The sequence below is a fragment of the Centropristis striata genome, chromosome 18, assembly GCF_030273125.1.
Source record: "Centropristis striata isolate RG_2023a ecotype Rhode Island chromosome 18, C.striata_1.0, whole genome shotgun sequence".
NCBI classification, from domain to species: domain Eukaryota; kingdom Metazoa; phylum Chordata; class Actinopteri; order Perciformes; family Serranidae; genus Centropristis; species Centropristis striata.
The window spans coordinates 31,352,426-31,372,550 of record NC_081534.1 but is presented as its reverse complement, the minus strand read 5'-3'; the positions used below and the strand labels follow the sequence as shown (position 1 = coordinate 31,372,550).

The following is a 20,125-nucleotide window of genomic DNA, read 5'->3' as shown; positions in this document are numbered from 1 at the left end:
CCCATAGGAGTCTATGGGCTGTTGTCAAGAGGAAGGTGAGAGACACCAGATGACCTGTAGGCTGATCTCCTCCATGCCACCAAGTATTAATGCACTAATTCATGCAAAAGGAGCCCAACCACGTATTGAGGTAGAGAAATGAAGATACGTTTCAGAAGCCTGACATTTGTGTCTAAAATATCCTTTTTTTAAATTGATCTTATGTAATATTCAAATTTTCTGAGACACTGAGTTTTGAGTTTCACTTTCTGAAATAATTGACAAAAAATATTGAGCTTTTTTTGTGTTTAAAATGAGTAAAAGTTGGTTTCTTGAAAGGCTAAGGCAGGTTTAAAACACCTCTAGTCTTGTTTCTGTTGTTTTCACCATCTTTTCTGATAACATTGTTCTCACCAAGGTAACTGTTGAGATCTGGGAACGTGGTGAAATAAATAACTCTAAAAACGATGGGTCAAGAAACTCAAGCAGTCAGAGAGAAAACAAATTACATTTTTACCCAAACAGTCTGAAGTTTTAAACATTCTCCACAGTTTACAGATTCAGGTTCTGCTTCCTCTTTGACCTGCTGTACTTAACACAGTTGTTTTCGCACATTTTTCTGTTTTACCTCTAAATCTGGATCAACTGTTTTTCTCCCATGTTTCTGTGTCTCCAGATCTCAGCAGTCAACTTGGTGAGTACGACGTTATTACTACTGATAGAAATGATGGGCAGAGCTATAAAAATAAGACCCAAGTTGTAATTAAATATCATTCCTCAAAGGTGCTTTCATGCTGCCAGTTTAATGTGGAAATCCTGCCATTATGGACACTTTTTCATTATAAAAACACATTTCCACTATCACAGAAATGGAGCAGATGTTAGATTGGTTAGAATCAAACTTTAAAACGAGAAAAGATTTCATCATTAAACTTCCCATATGATTACTTACATTAAGACAATTATTTAAGGATTTTGGATTTATATTTATATAATATATATATATATATAAATATCATAAATCAGAAAATGTTGTCAAAATGCCATAAAAATACATGTATAATATATATAATAATATAACATGTAATATATAATAATTAAAAGGCCAGTATATTAATAGTAGTAGTAGTAGTAATAATAATAATAACATAGCAATGTGTCATATATTTAGCCTGTGCAGGGTGTGCATGGATACATACATAATATATATGTAATGATGCCATGAAGGTTTTCTCAGGTGATTTGGGAGAGAAACAGGGATTCTAATGATCACTGGCGCCATCTATAGGAGAGTATCAACATGCAAAACAGGAAAAAAACCCAGCTGATATTATTCTTCATATTGAATGCAATAAAGCGATGTGGCATGGTGGCATGGTGCCGGAGTGCACTTTTGGTAATTTCGTGCATGCTCCCATAGCACACCTGTGGTGCACACAAGTGAAATCAGAAAAACTGCATTATTACTGCAGGGGAAATTCTCTACAGGATTCCCAGAAAAAAAACCCCATACTTTTTTCAGGGACGGGGGGCAGAAATAATTCTAAAACTTTAGTTTTGAACTCAATCTGTCTCTACACCATCCTGGGCTTGGAAGTATTTCTTAGATAGAAAAGGGGGGCCTAGTAGAAAAACTTTGGGAACGACTGATTTAAACCATGTCAGGACCAATGCTAACAATAAGGGGAAATGTCAAGTTTTTGTAGTTTGAGTCATACTAGGGACTAAAAGTCAGGATTTCTTGGACTCTGCTGCTATAATATTTACCATTTTATATTTAATCTCTGACTAATTAGTCCCTCATCTTTATAAAAGTGCAATAAAACAAGTTGGACATAATCATGTATCTAAAAATCTTCCCCACCCTGTTCCTTGTTACCCACCACACCAGTAACCATGTCTGTCTCTCTCCATCAGAGTCCAGTAGGCGACCTGGACGACAGCGGTGCGGTGGAGGTGGCGGGTCAGCCCGGCGGTCCCGAGGGCAGCGGCACGGTGCTGACCCCCCTGCAGCCCATGTCCCCACAGCGCCAGGCTCTGCTCAGCAGCCGCTGCTACCAGCTGAGCGAGGCCGACTGCTGGGACCTGCCCGTCGACTACACCAAGATCAAACGTCTGGGGGACGAGCAGGACCACAAGGAGGTAACGGGAACCTCCAGACACCAAAACATCACCATCATACAGATTAGAGTTCAGGCTAGTGACATCACACGTCACATTTACAACATATGAACCCTACAGAGTAGCTGATAGGCAGCAGTTAACGGGTTATGTTTAAAATCTCATATCAGCTTTCTTTACACATACAGACTGTTGCACAAAAAAAAAGCACATTTAATAAGTAAATAAAAAACGTTATTATGGTCTTACCTTTACGTATAAATGAAGTCCATGCGCTGCTTCTTCTGAACAAAAGCATCAATAACTTGTTTGTAGAAGTTTAAAAAAAAAAGAAATAAACGGATGGCTGCACTTGACTTGCTAACTGTAGATTGAAGCCAGGCGGCAACCTCCGTGTCTGAGCAGGGAGGCAAACTAGGAAGTGCATTAAGCTGCATTCTACCAAACATTCGAGCAGGGGGTGCTAAGTGTGGGTGCAAAAGCATTTATGTCCATTCATTTTTAATGCAAAATGAGAAAACTTCTCACTTGATTTATTACCTCAGAAATGTTTTTTAGGACAACACTATGGTCTCAATCGCTAGTAAAAAATCTTCTTCAAGACAATTTGATGTTAATACTGTAAATAATGGCCCCATTTAGAAGAAAATAGAAGATAAAGAATCGTATGATTTGGGGCGTGGCTACCTTTGATTGACAGGTCACTAACAAGGCGAGCCATCATCAGGAGAGAAGCAGAAGAATGCGTATCCACGGCAACGTGTCAATAAAGTTATATATAATGTTATATAGATATAAAAAAGCACGTTTAGTGGTTTGGTCTCATAACTTTGACACTTTCACTGTATTTTCACTTAATGACTTTGAACGCTTTGTTCAGTACAGTCCAGTGGAGGTGTTGCTCACAGTCCAGATATGGTCTGCTCCTCGTATCAGAAACAAGATGGAGACGAGTGTAACACTGAACTCGATGCTTCAAACGGGCCACAAACCAACGGGTGACATCACTACGTCCATTATTTATACAGTCTATGGGCTCATCTGGCTGCTGCCTCACCGCACATCTCTTCTCACTAGTTGAACAGTAAAATTCAGCAATTTTGAATAAAAAATAATCTAACACTGGTGGAGTTAGATTAAAAAAAGAAAACCTTTATAGTGCAAATCACTGGATAAAAATTAGTTATTTTTTTCACTTTATCTGTGGGGTTTATATCTAGATAAACAGACTTAATTACACACACTTCTTGGTGTAACTTCTATAAAATAGTTCCAGTTCAAAGTGAGAGACGGAACAGAAAACTCTTAAACCACCTTAAACTTTTCATCTGCAGCTGACTTTAAGGTACACGTTGAATTAGTGACATTAAAAAGTAAAAATTGAATCATTTTCAGCCCAAATTGAGGCTCTAAATGCTGCTCATGCTCCACACTCTGCCCTTACAATTACGATTAAAGGCTTTAACCACCTAATTTAATATTTAGGCAGCCTGTCCCCTAATCATGGCCAAGTACGGATAATTTGAAGCATGAAATTGAGAGATTTAAGTTACCCCGAGTTTATATTAAAGGGTGCACGCATAGATTAAGAGATGATTACGCTTTATAAGCTATTTAAAAGGGATGCTTGTCCCCTGATGCATGGCAGAAAAGCACCGACGGAGAAGTTGTGGACTTTTTTTTTTCTCCGTGTGTGTGCGAGGGCGTACTTCTGGTTGCAAGTACGCATAATTTTTGCATCACTTTACATACATAAGAGGGAATTTTGTGAGTTTGGAGAGGTCCAGTATTTGTATATGTTTAACTTTACTCACTAAAGGCTGCAAAAAACTGCACAAAAATGACAGAGCATGCCAACGTTGTACATCACAGAGCTGGTTTGTGTTGTTCTACTTCACCTTGGAGACACTAAATAGAAATCGTTCAACTCGGCAGCCAAATATTTTAACCCTCTGGAGTCCACGAAAGCGCCGGAGCATGACACCTCATTACGTTGCAACGTAAAAACTTCAGCAGCATGGAGCCCTGCTGGCAGCTTTTCTCTAAAGTTTCCATGTCAAATTTAGCACATCAACTCTTTTTCATCAAAGGTAAAAACCACCTCGACCAAGTGTAACAGGTGCACCAGTTTTTGCAGATATTTTATTGAATTTTGTGGTGTGTATTCAGCATTTTCAATGCAATCTTTTGTGCTTGATGTTTTTTGTGTGATTTTTTTGTGTTTTTATGTGTTTTTGTGTGTTTTTTGCCATTTTTTGTGTTTTAGTGTATTTTTTGTGTTTTTCTCGGTTTTTTTTTTGGTCATTTTTGTGTATTTTTATGTGTGTTTTAAGTATGTTTTCTGTGTGTGTGGTTTTTGTATTTTTTTGTGTGTGTTTTTGTGTATTTTTTGTGATTTTTTCTGTATTTTTCTGTGTTTTTTATGTATGTTTTTTGTGTATTTTTTGTGTTTTATGTTTTTTCGTGTGTGTGATTTTGTGTGTTTTTATATGTTTTTTATGTATGTTTTTTGTGTGTTTTAAGTTTTTTTTGTGTGTGGTTTTTATATTTTTGTGTGTTCAAAATGTTGATCCAGTAAGTCAAAATGACAAAATAATAATCAGGTGAGGTTGTGTTGAAAAAAAAGAGACCAACATTTTTTAAGTCATTTATAGACGCAGAATGAAAAATAGTCAAAACTCTTCAAAAAAACCCCAAACTCCAATTGGTAAAAAAAAGTGGGTTAAAGTGAAAAAAATAATTGTCAGATCATGCTGAAGTTGTACTAAGAAAATACCAAATACCAAACATAGGTATAATTAATATTATGTGGTATATCAGACACCAGAGGGTTAATAAATAATAAAAAGATAGGTGGTGTGAAAGAGAAGATGGTGATTGAGCTTTCTCTTTTTAAAAACTTTGATTTGAAAGTAGCTGCTGCAGAGAAGGAGTTTAAAATGACAATCAGGCAGCATGAAGCTAATCCTAATCACATCAGGATCCCGTTTCATCAGAATTATATTTCAGAACGCTCTTAAAAAAACAACTAAAAGTTCTTCGCTGGATGAGAAGAATAAGACTTCAATCATGGACTCAGTTTCTTTTTTCTCAGAGCAAAGTGTGAAACTTTAGGAGCAACTTTTAAGTGACAGTGTCGCTCAGACTGTGCTCGAAATTAAAGATTTTTTTATTTTTATTTTTCTTTAGTTTTTATTAGTTTTAGTTTTTTGTAATGGGGTATTTGTTGGGTGGGAGATTAAAAGAGGTCACAGTAAATGTTGCCTTTATTTCCTTTGTCTGATCCATTTTCATTATGTATGAAAAAACTTGACAAAGACGAAAACGAAGGACATTTTCACTATAATTTTAGTTAGTTTTAGTTAGTTTTGTAACCACACAATACAGTTTCAGTTAGTTAATTAATTATCTTTTTTAAAACATGAACCTAATTCTAACCTTTAACCCTTAAAACAAAGTCTGAAATCTCAAAAAAGCCTTTAAAGAAGTGAGGACCGGCCGAAATGTCCTCACTTTGCAAAAATGTCCTCACTATGTTGGTTAAAAACGTGTTCCGGTCCTCACTATGCAGGAAGTACAAGAACACACACACACACACACACACACACACATCAAGATAAAAAGATAAATAAATCTTCAGTTCAGCTCATCATTCCCGCCATCTACTTTTCTTTCACTGAAGTTGAAACTTTTTCTTTTATCAGTTAGATAACCTGTGTGTGTGTGTGCTCAGAGCGCCCCCCTGTGGCCAGCAGCAGCCCTGCAGCAGCTCTGACTGAGTCTGTGTGAATGAACGCTTGAGGAGCCGGAGCACGCTGCATTAAAATGCTGAATTACACCACTAATACATAAGTAAAACACGATAGATCATCTGCACGCTTTAAATCCTCGCAGATCTGATATCACACAGAGCAATCCATGCAGCAAATTGCTACATTTGCCTCGTTGGATTTAGAGCGCCGAAGTGAAAGGTTTTAATCAGGAGAGTAATTGCGTTTGTTAATGAAGCACGACATTGCAGAGGAGGCTGCAGCCCCGAGCTCGCCGGCTGATGGGATTCTCTCCAGACAGTCCTGAACGATTTCTGCTCCCGACTGAGGAGGTGTGATGTGATGTGAGGACTGCAGAGCAGACTGCAGCGTTCTCAGGCCGAGTGGTGCAGGAGACCTGATGATGTTCCACTGGAGCATCATCAAATAAACATGATCAAATAAATTCCGTGCATCAAATTAAATTTTTATTTACCTATTTTTTTCTGCAAAGCATCTTTTTTCAAAGACTTTTCTTGTTGCACAAGTCAGGTCAATACAGTACATTATTGTGAATCAAAGTTATGAAAAGTGAAGCAGTGTGGAAGTGTCTGCATTCTTTCTAACGGCCAGCAGGGGGCGACTCTACTGGCTGCAAAAAAAAGCCAGTTTGTATGCAAGTCAACAGGAAAATGACTCAACTTCCCACTTGATTTATGACCTCAGAAAACATTCTTATAACAATGTAAGGTCTTAATCGTTGATTACAAGTCAATCAACAGAATTAACTGCAGCTGTAGAATGTTCCGTAACAGTGACAGCAGCCAGAGGTGGACAGACTCGAATTTCTGGCCTCGAACAGAAAGCATTTTTGGCAAAACCATAATACCTATCATTGATCCGACTTCACTTTGAGCGTCCTGAGTTCTTCCTGAATGTCTACATATGTTTTTTTTTAAGAAAAATGAAAAAATAGCTTTGTTAGAGCAATCTAAAAAAACTGTTACATCTCGCTTTTTCTCAAAATCTTCCTGCGTTTTTAATGTGGGAGCCAATGAGGCTGTTGGTGCGTGTTGGTCGTGCATCTGTGCGTCCTACGCCCAAACTATAACTCTGACAGCTTTACCAGAGGATTGTGAGGGAGAAGAGAAAATTTCCTACGTTTCTATGTGTAAATTATTTCTGTAGAGTGGAATTTGCGGCCTGGAGCGCAGTTTTCAAATTTATTTTTTGACAATTTATTCTCTCCCTCTACACTCTGGTGATGATGTCACACACTGTGGCATGAACATTCCGTGCAATACACACCCATTATAATCTCAGAATTTCTCCAAAAATGATCATGGTCATTGATCAGGGATTGATAAAAAACTATATGACCTATCGAAACGTGGATTAATACATCGACACACAAGACTTGTGTCTACTGTTTAAAGTTTAAATGGAGTCTCTAGGTGAAATTATGTAGAAGTAGACGTTTAAAAATCTCCAATTATTGTTCTTTTTCGCTCATTTTTTTCCGGCTGTCCCATTCACTTCAATGCAAAATTCGTATTCTGTCAAGAAAAGTAATAGCACACCGATCCCGATCAAACCGCATGTTTTGATATATAATTTGTCCTGCAACTCTTCAAGTTGTAGGACTAGTAGCGGGATGAAATTGCGTCCGGAAGAGGAAGAAGAAGAAATCCACAGTATAACAATAATGCTCGATGCGATTGCCCCGTGGCCCTAATGAATAAAAAAACAATAAAATAGTAATAAAAACTCAATTTAAAAACAGAGTTGGAGTTAAAAAGGAAATAAAAGAGTAAAAAGTATGTATAATAAAATCTCTCCCCTGAGGCCCAAACACCTCTAAACAATCATCAAAAAGCTAACTATGTTCAGTTTATTATCATATAAAATAAAAAAAGCAGCAAATCCTCAAAGAAACTGGAAATACTTCACAATATTTGCTTGAAAAATGACCGTTAATTGATTTTTCAGGCAATCTACTAATTGTTTCAGTGCTAATTGAGATCATGACTTAATTAATTTGTTATCAAAAACAAACACATCCCCTGACAGTAAACAAAGATAAAGCCTGACATTATGCTGACATTGTTGTTAATACGCCCCAGCGCAATTTTTGCAGTAAATACAAGCTGCAAAAACACACAAGTTTCATCATCAAAAGGAACTGTGGACCCTAAATAAATGGTGGTGGTGCATTTTAATCATGCTGACCAGTGGAAAAAGCTGCTAAAACACACAGTGAACAAACACCAAAACACTGTTGGTCACTCTGCTGAAGTTTTGCAGTGAACAGAAGGAAGTTTCTTGCGTTTGAGTGACTTTTAGAAGTTTTAAGTGGCTTATAAAAAAGGCTTAAATTATCAGAAAACTGCTGGTTCAGCCATGCACAGAGCTGGTGTGATCGCTCACATGTCCCATTAGGGGTTAAGGGAAAATTAATTATAAGCTGTCCCACAGAGGATAAAATTACACACTACTTTTAAAAAAAAAAACCTGTGAGAAATATCCGTCTTGCAATAAAATGTCATTAAGCTTTGCAAATGAGTTTTGCTTCTTTGCAAAATAACTGTTCAACAAAGTGAGATTAGATTAGAAACACACATTAAATAACTTTATAAGATCAGAATCAGAATCACCTTTATTGTCATTATTGGCTATTTTGTCCATTTTTGAATCCAAAATGTCTTTCATGTGTCGTTTTTTGGTCATTTTGTGTCTTTTTTTGTCATTTTGTGTCTTCTGTGATTTTTTTGGTCATTCTGTCTTCTCATTTTGTGTCTTTTTTTTGTCATTTTGTGTCTTTTTTGTCAGTTTGTGTCTTCTGTGTTTTTTTGGTCATTCTGTCTTCTCATTTTGTGTCTTTTTTTTAGTCATTTTGTGTCTTTTTTGGTCATTTTGTGTCTTTTTTAGTCCTTTAGTCCAACATAAAATGTGATTTTGAGTCTTTTTTTACTTTCAAACACCATCATGCTCAATAAAGAATTTTAAATGTTGCAAATGTGAACAAAGGTGTCAAATCTAACATATAAGAGGGTTCCATCCAGTTCTATCATTTTATACTAAATATATTTGAGCTTGTCTCCAGTTTTACTTGGTATATCATCATCAAACTGAAACTGGCCTCATGGAGTTTACAGCCAGAACTTTAGAGGTAAATTTACAGTAGGGCTCCACGCTGCTTTGTTTTCTAGTCTGGATGGAGTCAACAAGTCTGGATTATTTGGAGCTTTTGGAGACTTCAGAGGGTTAACAGAGTAACAAGTACTGGGACAACAACCCGTCCAAACATATACATAACATACATCCAATACGACAAAGGGTTGACAGGCTGAAAGATGAATATTCTCTGTCAGAGTGTTGATCTGTGATGAACATGATGTTGCAGCATGTTAGTTGTTTGTTGACTCTGAGCCTGTAGTGACTCTTCGTAGTCTGCTTATTTCTCGTCCCTGCACCAGAGCGACGAGCTGGACCCGTTCCAGGAGCTGCTGGACGAGCAGCGCTACCCGGCCGAGGTCACCATGCCCAGCCCCAAACACCACAAGTACCCGCCCTGCAAGGAGAGCAAGAAGGAGCTCATCACGTAAGAACCTCTCTCCCTCTGGCCTCATTAGCACACAAACACTTCACTTTGTTCTCCTGCATGGAAGAAAACTGGCCTTAATACATGCAGAACGTTTAGAAATATACTACATGCATGGAGAGAGTTCTAGAAGTTAAGGTCTTTTGCTTTCTGACTACTTGGCTTATCGGATACATACATGTTTAACCCTTTGATGCACAACATGGGTCTAAAGTGACCCGATATGTATGAGTTTTTATGTTCTATATCTTTGCATGAATTATTTTTGTCATTTAGTATTCCAGGTTTTCCTCAATTAGTTTGTTTTTGATCATCATACATCCTAATTTTATGTTTTCCTTTATTCATTTTTAATTAAAATCCCCTTTTTGTGTCACTTCCCTTCTAATACACAACATGGGTGAAAATTGACCTATATCCATTTTTTTAGCTAAGTACTTTGCTAAGCTAACTACTTAGCTAACTTCTTGGCTAAGTATTTAGCTTAGCAAGCTGCTTAGCTAAATACTTAGCCAAGTAGTTAGCTATGTAACAACACAAAACCTTTTTTTTTTCATAAAGTATGAGAGGCAAAATGGATATAATGATCTGTTTTTATCAAAAACAAGATATTTAAAGAATACTTAAAATATCATTCTTTTTTTGTAATTTTGTGTCTTTTTTTGGTAATTTTGTGTCGTTTTCTAATAATTTTGTGCCTTTTTAAAGTATTTTAGGGTTTTTTCAGTCATTTTGTGTCTTTTTTTTTTGTCATTTTGTGTCTTTTTTAAGTAATTTAGTTTTTTTCTGTCATTTTATGTCTTTTTTTGGTCATTTTGACACTGCCTCCAGCAGCACCTAGGTAATTTGAGTTTGAGACCCCTGCTCTAAGGAGTCAGCTGGCTATTCAGTTTTGCACCTTGCTAACAAGGCTAGCTAGTCAAAGCCACTTCTGGCTCCAAAATAAACCAAGATGACGACGGCCAAAATGCCAAAGTCAAGCCTTTAAACAGGATGATGTCACGTCGGCTGTTTCCCCTTCTTTTCTCCAGACCGTGTTGTGAATGTTGTGAATGCAGGATTCAGCCTTTGTGTTGCTCAGTTTGACTCTCTCCCTCCTGCAGGTTGTCAAGCTGCCAGCTGGCCGACAAGAACATCCGCGGGATGATGACGACCAACTCACAAGAACTCAGGTGAGTCTGCAAAGTCACCAGACTTCTGAACAACTTCTCTGGGGTCATTTCACTCAATGAGAACCCTCCTAAGTGACAGCATTGAGAGAATCTGACCAGCTCTGATAAGGAAAGGTGCTCCAGTTCCTCCTCTCTCAGGATGCTCTGGATCCTCCTGCATGATCAGAAAGTCCCACAGCTCCCTGCAGCAGCAACGCACCATTAAAACAACAAATGATCAACACTTTATGCCTATCTTGCAGAATTTTAACTATTATTTTCACAAAATCATCTTAATTGGGATTCATGGGAATACAGTAGACAGAAGAACAGCCTCTCTCACTGTGGTAACTGTTATTAATAGCCGACATTATGGTTTTTATTTATATTCCAACCATAATAATAAAGTCTGTGTTTATATATCCTGCATGAAACAACAGGGTGAGAGAGTGAGGGGCGAATAAATATCCAAGATGTGCTTTTTATAGTCAATCATTAGGATATTGTGGTTTTAGCTAAGCAGACCAACAACGTCAATAACGTCTGTTGTCACATGATTTCTGTCAGTGGAAGTGAAGCATTTTGAATCCAAATATCTTTTTTGGTAATTTTGTGTCTGTTGTTGTGTCTTTTTTTTGTCATTTTGAGTCTTCTGTGTTTTTTTGGTCATTCTGTCTTCTCATTGTGTGTCTTTTTTTGTCATTTTGTATCTTTTTTTAGTCATTTTGTGTCTTTTTTTGTCATTTTGTGTCTTCTGTGTTTTTTTGGTCCTTCTGTCTTCTCATTGTGCATCTTTTTTGGTCATTTTGTGCCTTTTTTTAGTCATTTTGTGTCTTGTTTTAGTCATTTTGTGTCTTTTTTGGTCATTTTGTGTCTTTTTTTGTGTCATTTTGTGTCTTTTTTTAGTCATTTTGTGTCTTTTTGGGCATTTTGTGTCTTTTTTTCCCTTATTCCAACATAAAATGTATTTATTATAATTACTAGTTATTTGATTATAAGTGTGACGCCAACTTTTGCTGCCAGGCATTTTACCATCAAGACCATCAGGGTCAAGTACAAGTGGTTAGAAAACATCACAAATACCTCCCTATTTCTTTTTTTTCCTGACATTTTGATTGCAGCCCAGGACCGAGCACTTTAGTGCTTCAGAAGTGTCCAAATGTCTGTTGTTTGGTCAAAAAACCCTGGTGTGTTTGTCCCCCAGGTGTCCAACCCCCGGCTGTGACGGATCTGGACACATCACTGGAAACTACGCCTCCCACAGGAGGTACAGTAAACACCACACTACCACCTCCTGCAGCCAAACAAACAAACACAAACACTTCTTCACGTCTCTGTCCTCTGTCCTGCAGTCTGTCCGGCTGTCCCCGAGCCAAGAAGAGCGGCATCAAGATCCTCCACAGCAAAGAGGACAAGGACGACCAGGAGCCAATCAAGTAACGCTCCTTTATAGCTCCATATTAAAAGTTTCAGGAGGGGAATTATGAGGAATCCTACACTGGAATTAGACATTTAATGCTCTCATTTCATTCCCTCAATTTACTTAATTACACCCTCAAATCACCTCCTCACCTCTCTGGTGGACAGACATATAGATTCATCTCACCCACTGTCTCAGTCCAGACCAGAATAAAACTTATTTATATAGAAATATAGATATATAGAACGGTAAATATTCTATGTTATAATACAAATAGCAGCACACAGGCTCAGCAGATTCTAAGAAAGTCTGAATGAGAACGAATGCTGTAGAAATATTCTCTCATTTCAGGTGTTCAGACTAGAATTTAATCAATAAAAATTATGAATTCCAGTCCTCACCTCCAGCCCAGTCTGAGCTCCTGAGTAGTCTGGACCAGGTTTCCATTAAAGATTTCTCTGTACTTTTCTTTAACCAGTCCCTCAGTTTCTGCTGCTGAAAAAACCACCACAACCAACAGTCTAAAATATAAAGTTATTCACTTTACAAGGACATAAAACAGAGAAAAGCAACTTCAACAACTCCAAAGTTTAGAACTTCTGCTTGATGAGAAACTTTTCTTAAACAATTAACTGATCGTTAGAAAAAACAATCTGTTTGTTAATTGATCCAATTAGTCAACAGAATGTTCCAGCTCTAGCTTGAAGAACTCATTTGAACCCCAACAAACTGCCAGCGGGTCTGAAAAGTTTGTTTTCTGTTGAAAGATCGCCAAAAATACAGAGTTTATATAGAAAGAAACGGTAAAAACAGGCATTAGTGTCTGAATTATAACTTTCTGAAAAATGTTTCCATTGGAAAAAGTGACCAAAACAAAGCTTAATATTGATATAAAATCTGTTTACACAGAGCAGAGAGGAGAGGACAGGAGAGGCTGGAAACATGACAATATTTAAAATATGTAAAATATGTTAAGAAAACTTTTTGTGTCGTATTTTTGTGTCATTTTTGGTAATTTTGTGTAATTTTGTTATGATTTTATGTCATTTTGTATTTTATTTTGTGTTATTCTGCACAAAGACCTTGTTGTGAGTTGTTTTTCCCCCCAATAGTCTTGACACTTGTGGGCACCTTGAAAAAGGTTTATAGATCAATTCCATTTTACTGCAATTCCATTTTTAAACAATAATTTTATAATAATAATAATAATAATAATAATTTATCAGAGAAACTTGCATTTATTTTTTATTTTTTAATATAATTTCTGTCATTCTAACTGTGTTATTCTGCACAAAGTCATGTTTGAGTTGTTCCCACTTCTAGCCATGATTGTGCTGATTCCATAGAGCTGCAGGATTTATAGATTCATATAGATTTTATATATCGCAGTAAAATACAAGGACACAGAGAATAAAATGTAAAAACATAGCAAAAAACACCCTGAAACGTCTTGTTGGGGTCCAGAAAAATGAAATTTATAAGAGAAATCCACTGATCTTTGTTTATTGGTTCAGTTTGGTCCAGTGTCTGTCTGTCTGTCTGTCTGTCTGTCTGTCTGTCTGTCTGTCTGTCTGTCTGCCTGTCTGTCTGTCTGTCTGTCTGTCTGTCTGTCTGTCTGTCTGTCTGTCTCTGTTAACATGCTGCCTGTGTGCTGACCTTTCTAACTTTAGTAAAAGATATTTAGAGTTGAGTCGTGGTCAGTCCTCCTCTCCTCCTGGTGCTCCCAGCAGGCCGGTCCACTAAAGGTTAGCTCTGGTGACATTTCCCTTAAAGCAGCAGAGCCCTAATGTTAATCCAGTAGCACCTTGTGAATAATAAGTTCAGTCTGCAGCCAGCTGTTGGTGCCTCCTCTGCTCCGCCCGCCATCATCGTTAACAGTGGAGTCATAATGAAGGTTAACCTGAGCTCGGCTGGGGAGCAGCCGCCACGCTCGCCTCATTCTAATCAGGAGAAAGTCACAGAGAGGAGAGTTTAGAGATGCAGGAGGCAGAGCACAGGGTCTGGAAGCTGAGGAGGGTTTGTCCTGCTCAAGGTTATTATAGTTAACGAACACTAACGAAAACTAGAATTGAAAAAACATTTTTGTTAACTGAAATAGAAATAAAAACTGGAGTTTTTAAAAAAACGATAACTAACTGAAACTGTATTTTGTGGTTACAAAACTAACTAAAACTAACTAAAATTATGGTGAAAATGTCCTTCGTTTTCGTTTTTGTCTACTTTTTTCATACATAAACCTTTTTGGTTGATATGAAATCTATTTCATCTATCTGGTTTTATGACTTAATAATTATGGATCAGGCAAAGGAAATAAAGGAAACATTTATTGTGACCTTATTGAGTCTGGCACCCAACAAATACCCCATTACAAAAAACTAAAACTAATAAAAGCTAAACTAAAACTAAGCATTTTCCAAAAAAATTAAAACTAAATAAAACTAGCAAACGGAAAATCCAAAACTATTATAACCTTGGTTGACACAACAACACATAACCAGAGTTTTCCAAATTCTCCACTTTGTTTTTTTTTTTTTTTTAGAAATAATCGTTTTTCTGTGATAAAAAACGGTGTTTTCGTGTAAATGAGAGGCCAAACCGCATGAAAATATCTGCGTTTTCCCTTCGTGTGAACGGGGCCTGAGTCCTTCCACCATCAAATGACTTCTGAACAGATACTTTTAGTCACGTTTTCCCTCAGTAACTGCGCCTGAACGCAGCATAAGGGCCCTCCTGGATGCCCTGGTGGTGGATAAAACACGTTTCCAGCAGAGAGAACATGATAAAGTCATCTGTAGGGTCCTCTACCATCCTCACACAAGCTGCTTTAAATTGTTTACAGTTGGTGTAAAATGCAGCTGCCAGGCTTTAAACGAGAACATCCGTCTGTCACACATTACCTCTGTTCTTGTGTCTGCACATCGGCTTTCTGTTGAGTTCAGAATAAACTACATAATCCTGTTGATTACATTTTGAGCTCTGCATAACTTTCTCCCCAGTTTTATTTCTGATCAACTCATTCCAACTTTATTCCACTTCTCAACTACTTGGATCATTGTTTTTTTTTTTTTATTCTGAACATAATTTAATACTTGGATCATTCCTCTACTCTGTAATAAAAAAAAATGTAAAGACAGATAAAAAGTCTGGCAGCAAAACTGACCTTAAAGTAACAGTAAACAACTTGAAGTTATTTTACAGAAATATGGATAATGTACAGTAAATATCTATATTTAAAAATATTGATCTTTATAATTAACTTTTTTTTTTTTAACTTTAATATGACAGAAAGTTTTTGGCAACTTTTTTGCCAGACTTTTAACTTTATTTATTGATTCATTGATTTATTTATTACAATTTTTCCTTCTTTTTTTGCGTTAAATTTAAAGGGGTTTTTTTTGACAGTTGAAAATCAGAAAGTTGGCTGAATTTTACTTTCAGCAATTTAATTTGTATTTTTATTTATTTACATAAAATTGACTGTAATTTAACCTTCAAGACCATTAAGTAATTGAATAATCCTGTAAAAAAAATATGTAAGTAAAGTTTATTTATATAGCACTTTCCACAAATAAAATCACAAAGTGCTTTACAGAAGATAAAAAGAAAGATAGGGGTACATAAGACAATTAAAACACAGTTAAAACACAATGAAACATTAAAAAGTGTAATAAATCTTGTCCTTGAATGCACCATACAGGAAACTTTCTTTTACAGCCTTCTATGCTCGTAAAACACAACAACAATAAAAACCAAACAAATGTAACTAAATGGGCTCTTTTCTTGTCCTCTCCCCAGGTGTCCGGTGCCAGGCTGTGACGGTCAGGGTCATGTGACGGGGAAGTACGCGTCCCACCGCAGCGCGTCAGGCTGCCCCCTGGCGGCGAAGCGGCAGAAGGACAGCTACGTCAACGGCTCGCAGTTCGTCTGGAAATCTGGCAAGACGGACGGGATGAGCTGCCCGACCCCCGGCTGCGACGGATCGGGACACGTCAGCGGGAGCTTCCTGACCCATCGGAGGTGGGCGTGGCTCTGTGTCATTCTGTTTCAACTGTTCTTAGCATTGGTTTAAGATAAAACTCTGTTGTGTTTGTCCTGATGACCATTTTGCAAATTATAAAACACATTAATTGAACTTTCAGCAGATTGATAATCCATCGCAGTCAAGCTTTCGTCAATGTGTGTGTGTGTGTGTGTGTGTGTGTGTTTGATTCCAGTCTGTCCGGTTGTCCCCGTGCCACCTCGGCCATGAAGAAGGCCAGGATGAGCGGCGTGGAGATGCTGACAATCAAGCAAAGAGCGAGCAAAGGTAAGCGCAGAACCCTGACTATGGGCTGAAAAATGTGAAACCACCAGAAACTGAATTTTAATTGTTTATATTTGAATTTGAATGGCTCAACTTGAATATTTGCATTAAAAACCTGAATTTGAATCACATAATTTGAATTTGAATTGTTCAATTTGAATCATTGCATTGAAAAACTGAATTTGAGTTGTAATTTGAAATTTAATTTAGTAGTTTGGAACTGAACATTCAGTTCTCACAATTCAAATTCAGTTCGGAAAATTCAATTTCAACATCCGGGTAGTTGAGGCAGAGCAATGAAGCACAGAAAACGGATATGCTGATTGGCTGAAGAGGCGCTATGGCAACCGGGTGGCAACAAATGTTATAAAAAAAAACGGAGGTGCTGATTGGCCGAAGAGGCGCTCTGTGTATCTGCGCTCGATTGCTCTGCCTCAAGTACCCGGATGTTCTTTGCAGAAAATTTAAATTTTGCGAACTGAATTTGAATCGTGAGAACTTTTAATACGCAAAAAAAAGAGAAGGAAAAAATGTATCCAAATTAATTAAATGCTCTTTTTGTGTGTCAGGCATCGAAAACGATGAAGAAATCAAACAGCTGGATGAAGAAATCAAAGATCTGAACGAGTCAAACAATCAAGTGGAGTCCGACATGATCAAACTGAGGACACAAGTAAGACGACTACTGAGTTTAAAATACATTAAATACATGAGTAGATTATTGCTGGCATGGAACACAGATTTAGAGCGACTTTGAGTACCTTTTAAAAGCGATATATAAATCAAATGTATTATTATTATTCTTTATTCTTATTTTATTTATTGTATCTCATAACTCTTAATATTTTCACACTGGAGTCTCTGTAACGAAAGCAATTTTTCTCGTGGGGATTATTAAAGTAATTCTGAATCTGATTCTGATTCTGATTAAACATTAACCAGAATCTGATGCATCCTGTAAAAGACCAAACATGTTTGTTATCTGAGTAATTATCCCCACTACTTATTAATTATTTTCTATGTTTGATATAACTCATATGTGCAGAACATATGAATTCACTGCAGCCGAGTTAGAGAGACTTGGAGCTTCTCTGTTACAACATTTTGCAGACGATGCAGCCTTTTACATGGAAGATTTTGCGAAATTACACAACTAACTAACTTTCATTCTTAATCACCATTGAGGCCTTTATTTAACCTCAACTGCATAGACATACTATTATATTTCATTTATTACAGACAGACATTTATTCCTGATTTCCACTGATACACTGATATACTGCACGTGATATAAAACATGTCTCACTGCGGCTGTTCCCTTGTGCGGCAGATCACCACTATGGAGACCAACCTGAAGTCCATCGAGGAGGAGAACAAGGTGATCGAGCAGCAGAACGACTCGCTGCTGCACGAGCTGGCCAACCTCAGCCAGTCGCTCATCAACAGCTTAGCCAACATCCAGCTTCCACACATGGTAAGAAACAAACGGTTTGTTAACGTTAAAGTCTTTGGATTCAAGTAGAAACATTTACCAGGAACAGTTTATTGTATTTAGATGCATTTCAGTCAGATTGTCTCAAATTTGCAACCATCACACTTAGTTAAATGGACTTTTTCCAAGAAACTTGATCGGTTTTATCTTAATTCTCTCAAAATGAAGGAATTAAATGTGAGAATCATCGAAAGAATCAAGTTTTATTTTGGTAGGTAAATGGTCAGTAACCTCCCTTCACAATAAAAGCGTATTCATTATTCTTGTCAGAGCTGGAAGTCTGAATGAAAGTTGAATTGTTTTCCTTTAACCGCAACAGTGTTCCTGAATTACATGATTTGCTGAGAATAAGTGCAGTTACATTTTTAAAAATTGCCATTTTGGTAGAAATATTTTGAAGATTGGACCACACAAAAGGAATTTTGTATTAAGAATCGTTATATCTTGGAACATAACAGAATATTGTCAGATTTGTTTTGCTCTTGTAGTAAAAAATACGCAGTTTTTATTAACAAATGATAGATGTAGTTATTTGTCAAAATTTAGATATTATGCTTGATCATAAACCTGAAATGAAATGTGCTTTATTTTAATCTTATTCTGTCAAGATAAGTGAGGAAGTTTAGAGCTTCTGTCAGATGTTTGGCTCATATTTAATGTGATAAATGTATTTTATTTTGAACACTGAAATGTCTTTGTTGGACAGTAAAGATTTGAACTGATCTGCTAATGATTTGAATGCAGGGAGGTGTTTCTGTAGCGACACTCAGGTTTTTTCCTCATCTGCTTCTTTCTGTTCGCCACCTTCTTCTTTCTTTTCCCAGCAGTCCATGCTGTGCTTCTTCTTCTTCTTCTTCTTCTGTGCTTTACAACGCCTCACAGAGTTTCACATAAAGAAACGGCCCCGTCTCTCTTTTTTCAGTTCGAGTCGAGTGCTCGTGGCTGTTCTGACGTCATGTTGTCTCAGTGTAGAAAGAAGACTGGGGCTAATTGGATAATCTCTCTTTAATGAACCCGAGTTGACTTGATAACTGGACTCTTAGATTCCTGTCCGTCCATTCATGTCACACTGCAAGAAAAATGTCCGCTTTAACAAGGAATTTAACCTTTGTCCGACTTAAAATTAGCTTTTAATCTTAATTAATAACTTTTAAAAAAAGATAATTCTAATATGTTTGCAGATAATCACTCGATTGTCCTCAAGTTTGTTGATTTCTGTCGGAAATATCGGAAAATTTCTTCAAAAATAGAGGCTCTGATCACACTGCAGGACTTTTGTGTAACTGTTCGTATGGATTGCAGGATATAAAATGATATTAAAATAATAAAAATAATTGAAAATAACCAAAATGCAGAGTAAATTTGCAGGTTGAGCTAACTTTGTTTGTTGTTTTTGTTTCACTTATTGTATTTAACCCTCTGGAGTCAATCAATTTTTTGAAAATACACATGTTTTATTTACAGTAATAACTTTATTTATATATGAAAGAAAGCCAGTTGAAAGTTCAATCATAGGAACTTTCACAATGTGACATTTATGTTTCTAGATCATTTTTAAAATGTGAATTTTCTTTCTACAATGAAAACTATTACTTTTTTTAATTTACATGCAAATAGACTGTTTTGTAGTTTTATTATTTATTTTCTATCTATTTTTCTGCTGTTTTTGTGTGTATAAATGGTTAAAAAAAATGCTACATTTCCATAGACACCTGTGTCTTTTGTTTGTATTTTGGGCTCCTGGCAGCTTTATACTTTAATTAAAATAAAATGAAAAATCTGACTGATAGCCAAGTTTGTGTGAAGAAAAAGGAGCCATGCATGTGATGTAAGGACAGACTGAAAGATGATAAACAGAGACAGAAATTAATGCATAGGAAGTTAACAAATTTGAACCAAAATTTCCTGGACTTCAGAGGTTTAAAGTCAATTTACTTGTGATTTAAACACAAACATTAAGATTTGAGCACTCAAAAACACTCTTATTGCCTGAATTAGGAAGCTTCCAGCTGCAGTGTGAACAGAGCCAGAGGGTGAAATGACTTGTTAAGGCGGACGCTGTGTGTTTTTTCCTCGGTGTAGCTTATGAAGCCTTGTGAGGCTAATAGACTTCTCTGTACACCCTCTCCTGTAGAGACCGCTGCCACAGAAAGAGGCCCCAGTAAAGCATAACTGCTGTTTACAGATGCCTCCCAGAGTAAGAGATCCATTTATCCTTTATCCAATTATCCTTCTCTTCTGCACTGTCATCCCCCCCTCCCTGTAGCTCCTTTAGCCCACTGTGGCGTCCGCACATCACAACTGTCCAT

At 36.9% G+C, this 20,125-nt stretch overlaps 1 protein-coding gene across 1 annotated transcript in view; it reads left to right on the top strand.

Moving 5' to 3' along the window:
* The window catches only part of myt1la (myelin transcription factor 1-like, a), a 119,774-nt gene that overhangs the window by 92,168 nt on the left and 7,481 nt on the right, over positions 1 to 20,125 (top strand). The window contains exons 14-24 of the mRNA XM_059355761.1: positions 656 to 673; positions 1,897 to 2,121; positions 9,299 to 9,450; positions 10,554 to 10,622; positions 11,806 to 11,868; positions 11,954 to 12,037; positions 15,817 to 16,038; positions 16,236 to 16,327; positions 16,894 to 16,997; positions 17,655 to 17,798; positions 19,951 to 20,013. Coding sequence (XP_059211744.1) covers positions 656 to 673; positions 1,897 to 2,121; positions 9,299 to 9,450; positions 10,554 to 10,622; positions 11,806 to 11,868; positions 11,954 to 12,037; positions 15,817 to 16,038; positions 16,236 to 16,327; positions 16,894 to 16,997; positions 17,655 to 17,798; positions 19,951 to 20,013 — 1,236 coding nt within the window. The remainder of the gene's footprint in view (positions 1 to 655; positions 674 to 1,896; positions 2,122 to 9,298; positions 9,451 to 10,553; positions 10,623 to 11,805; positions 11,869 to 11,953; positions 12,038 to 15,816; positions 16,039 to 16,235; positions 16,328 to 16,893; positions 16,998 to 17,654; positions 17,799 to 19,950; positions 20,014 to 20,125) is intronic.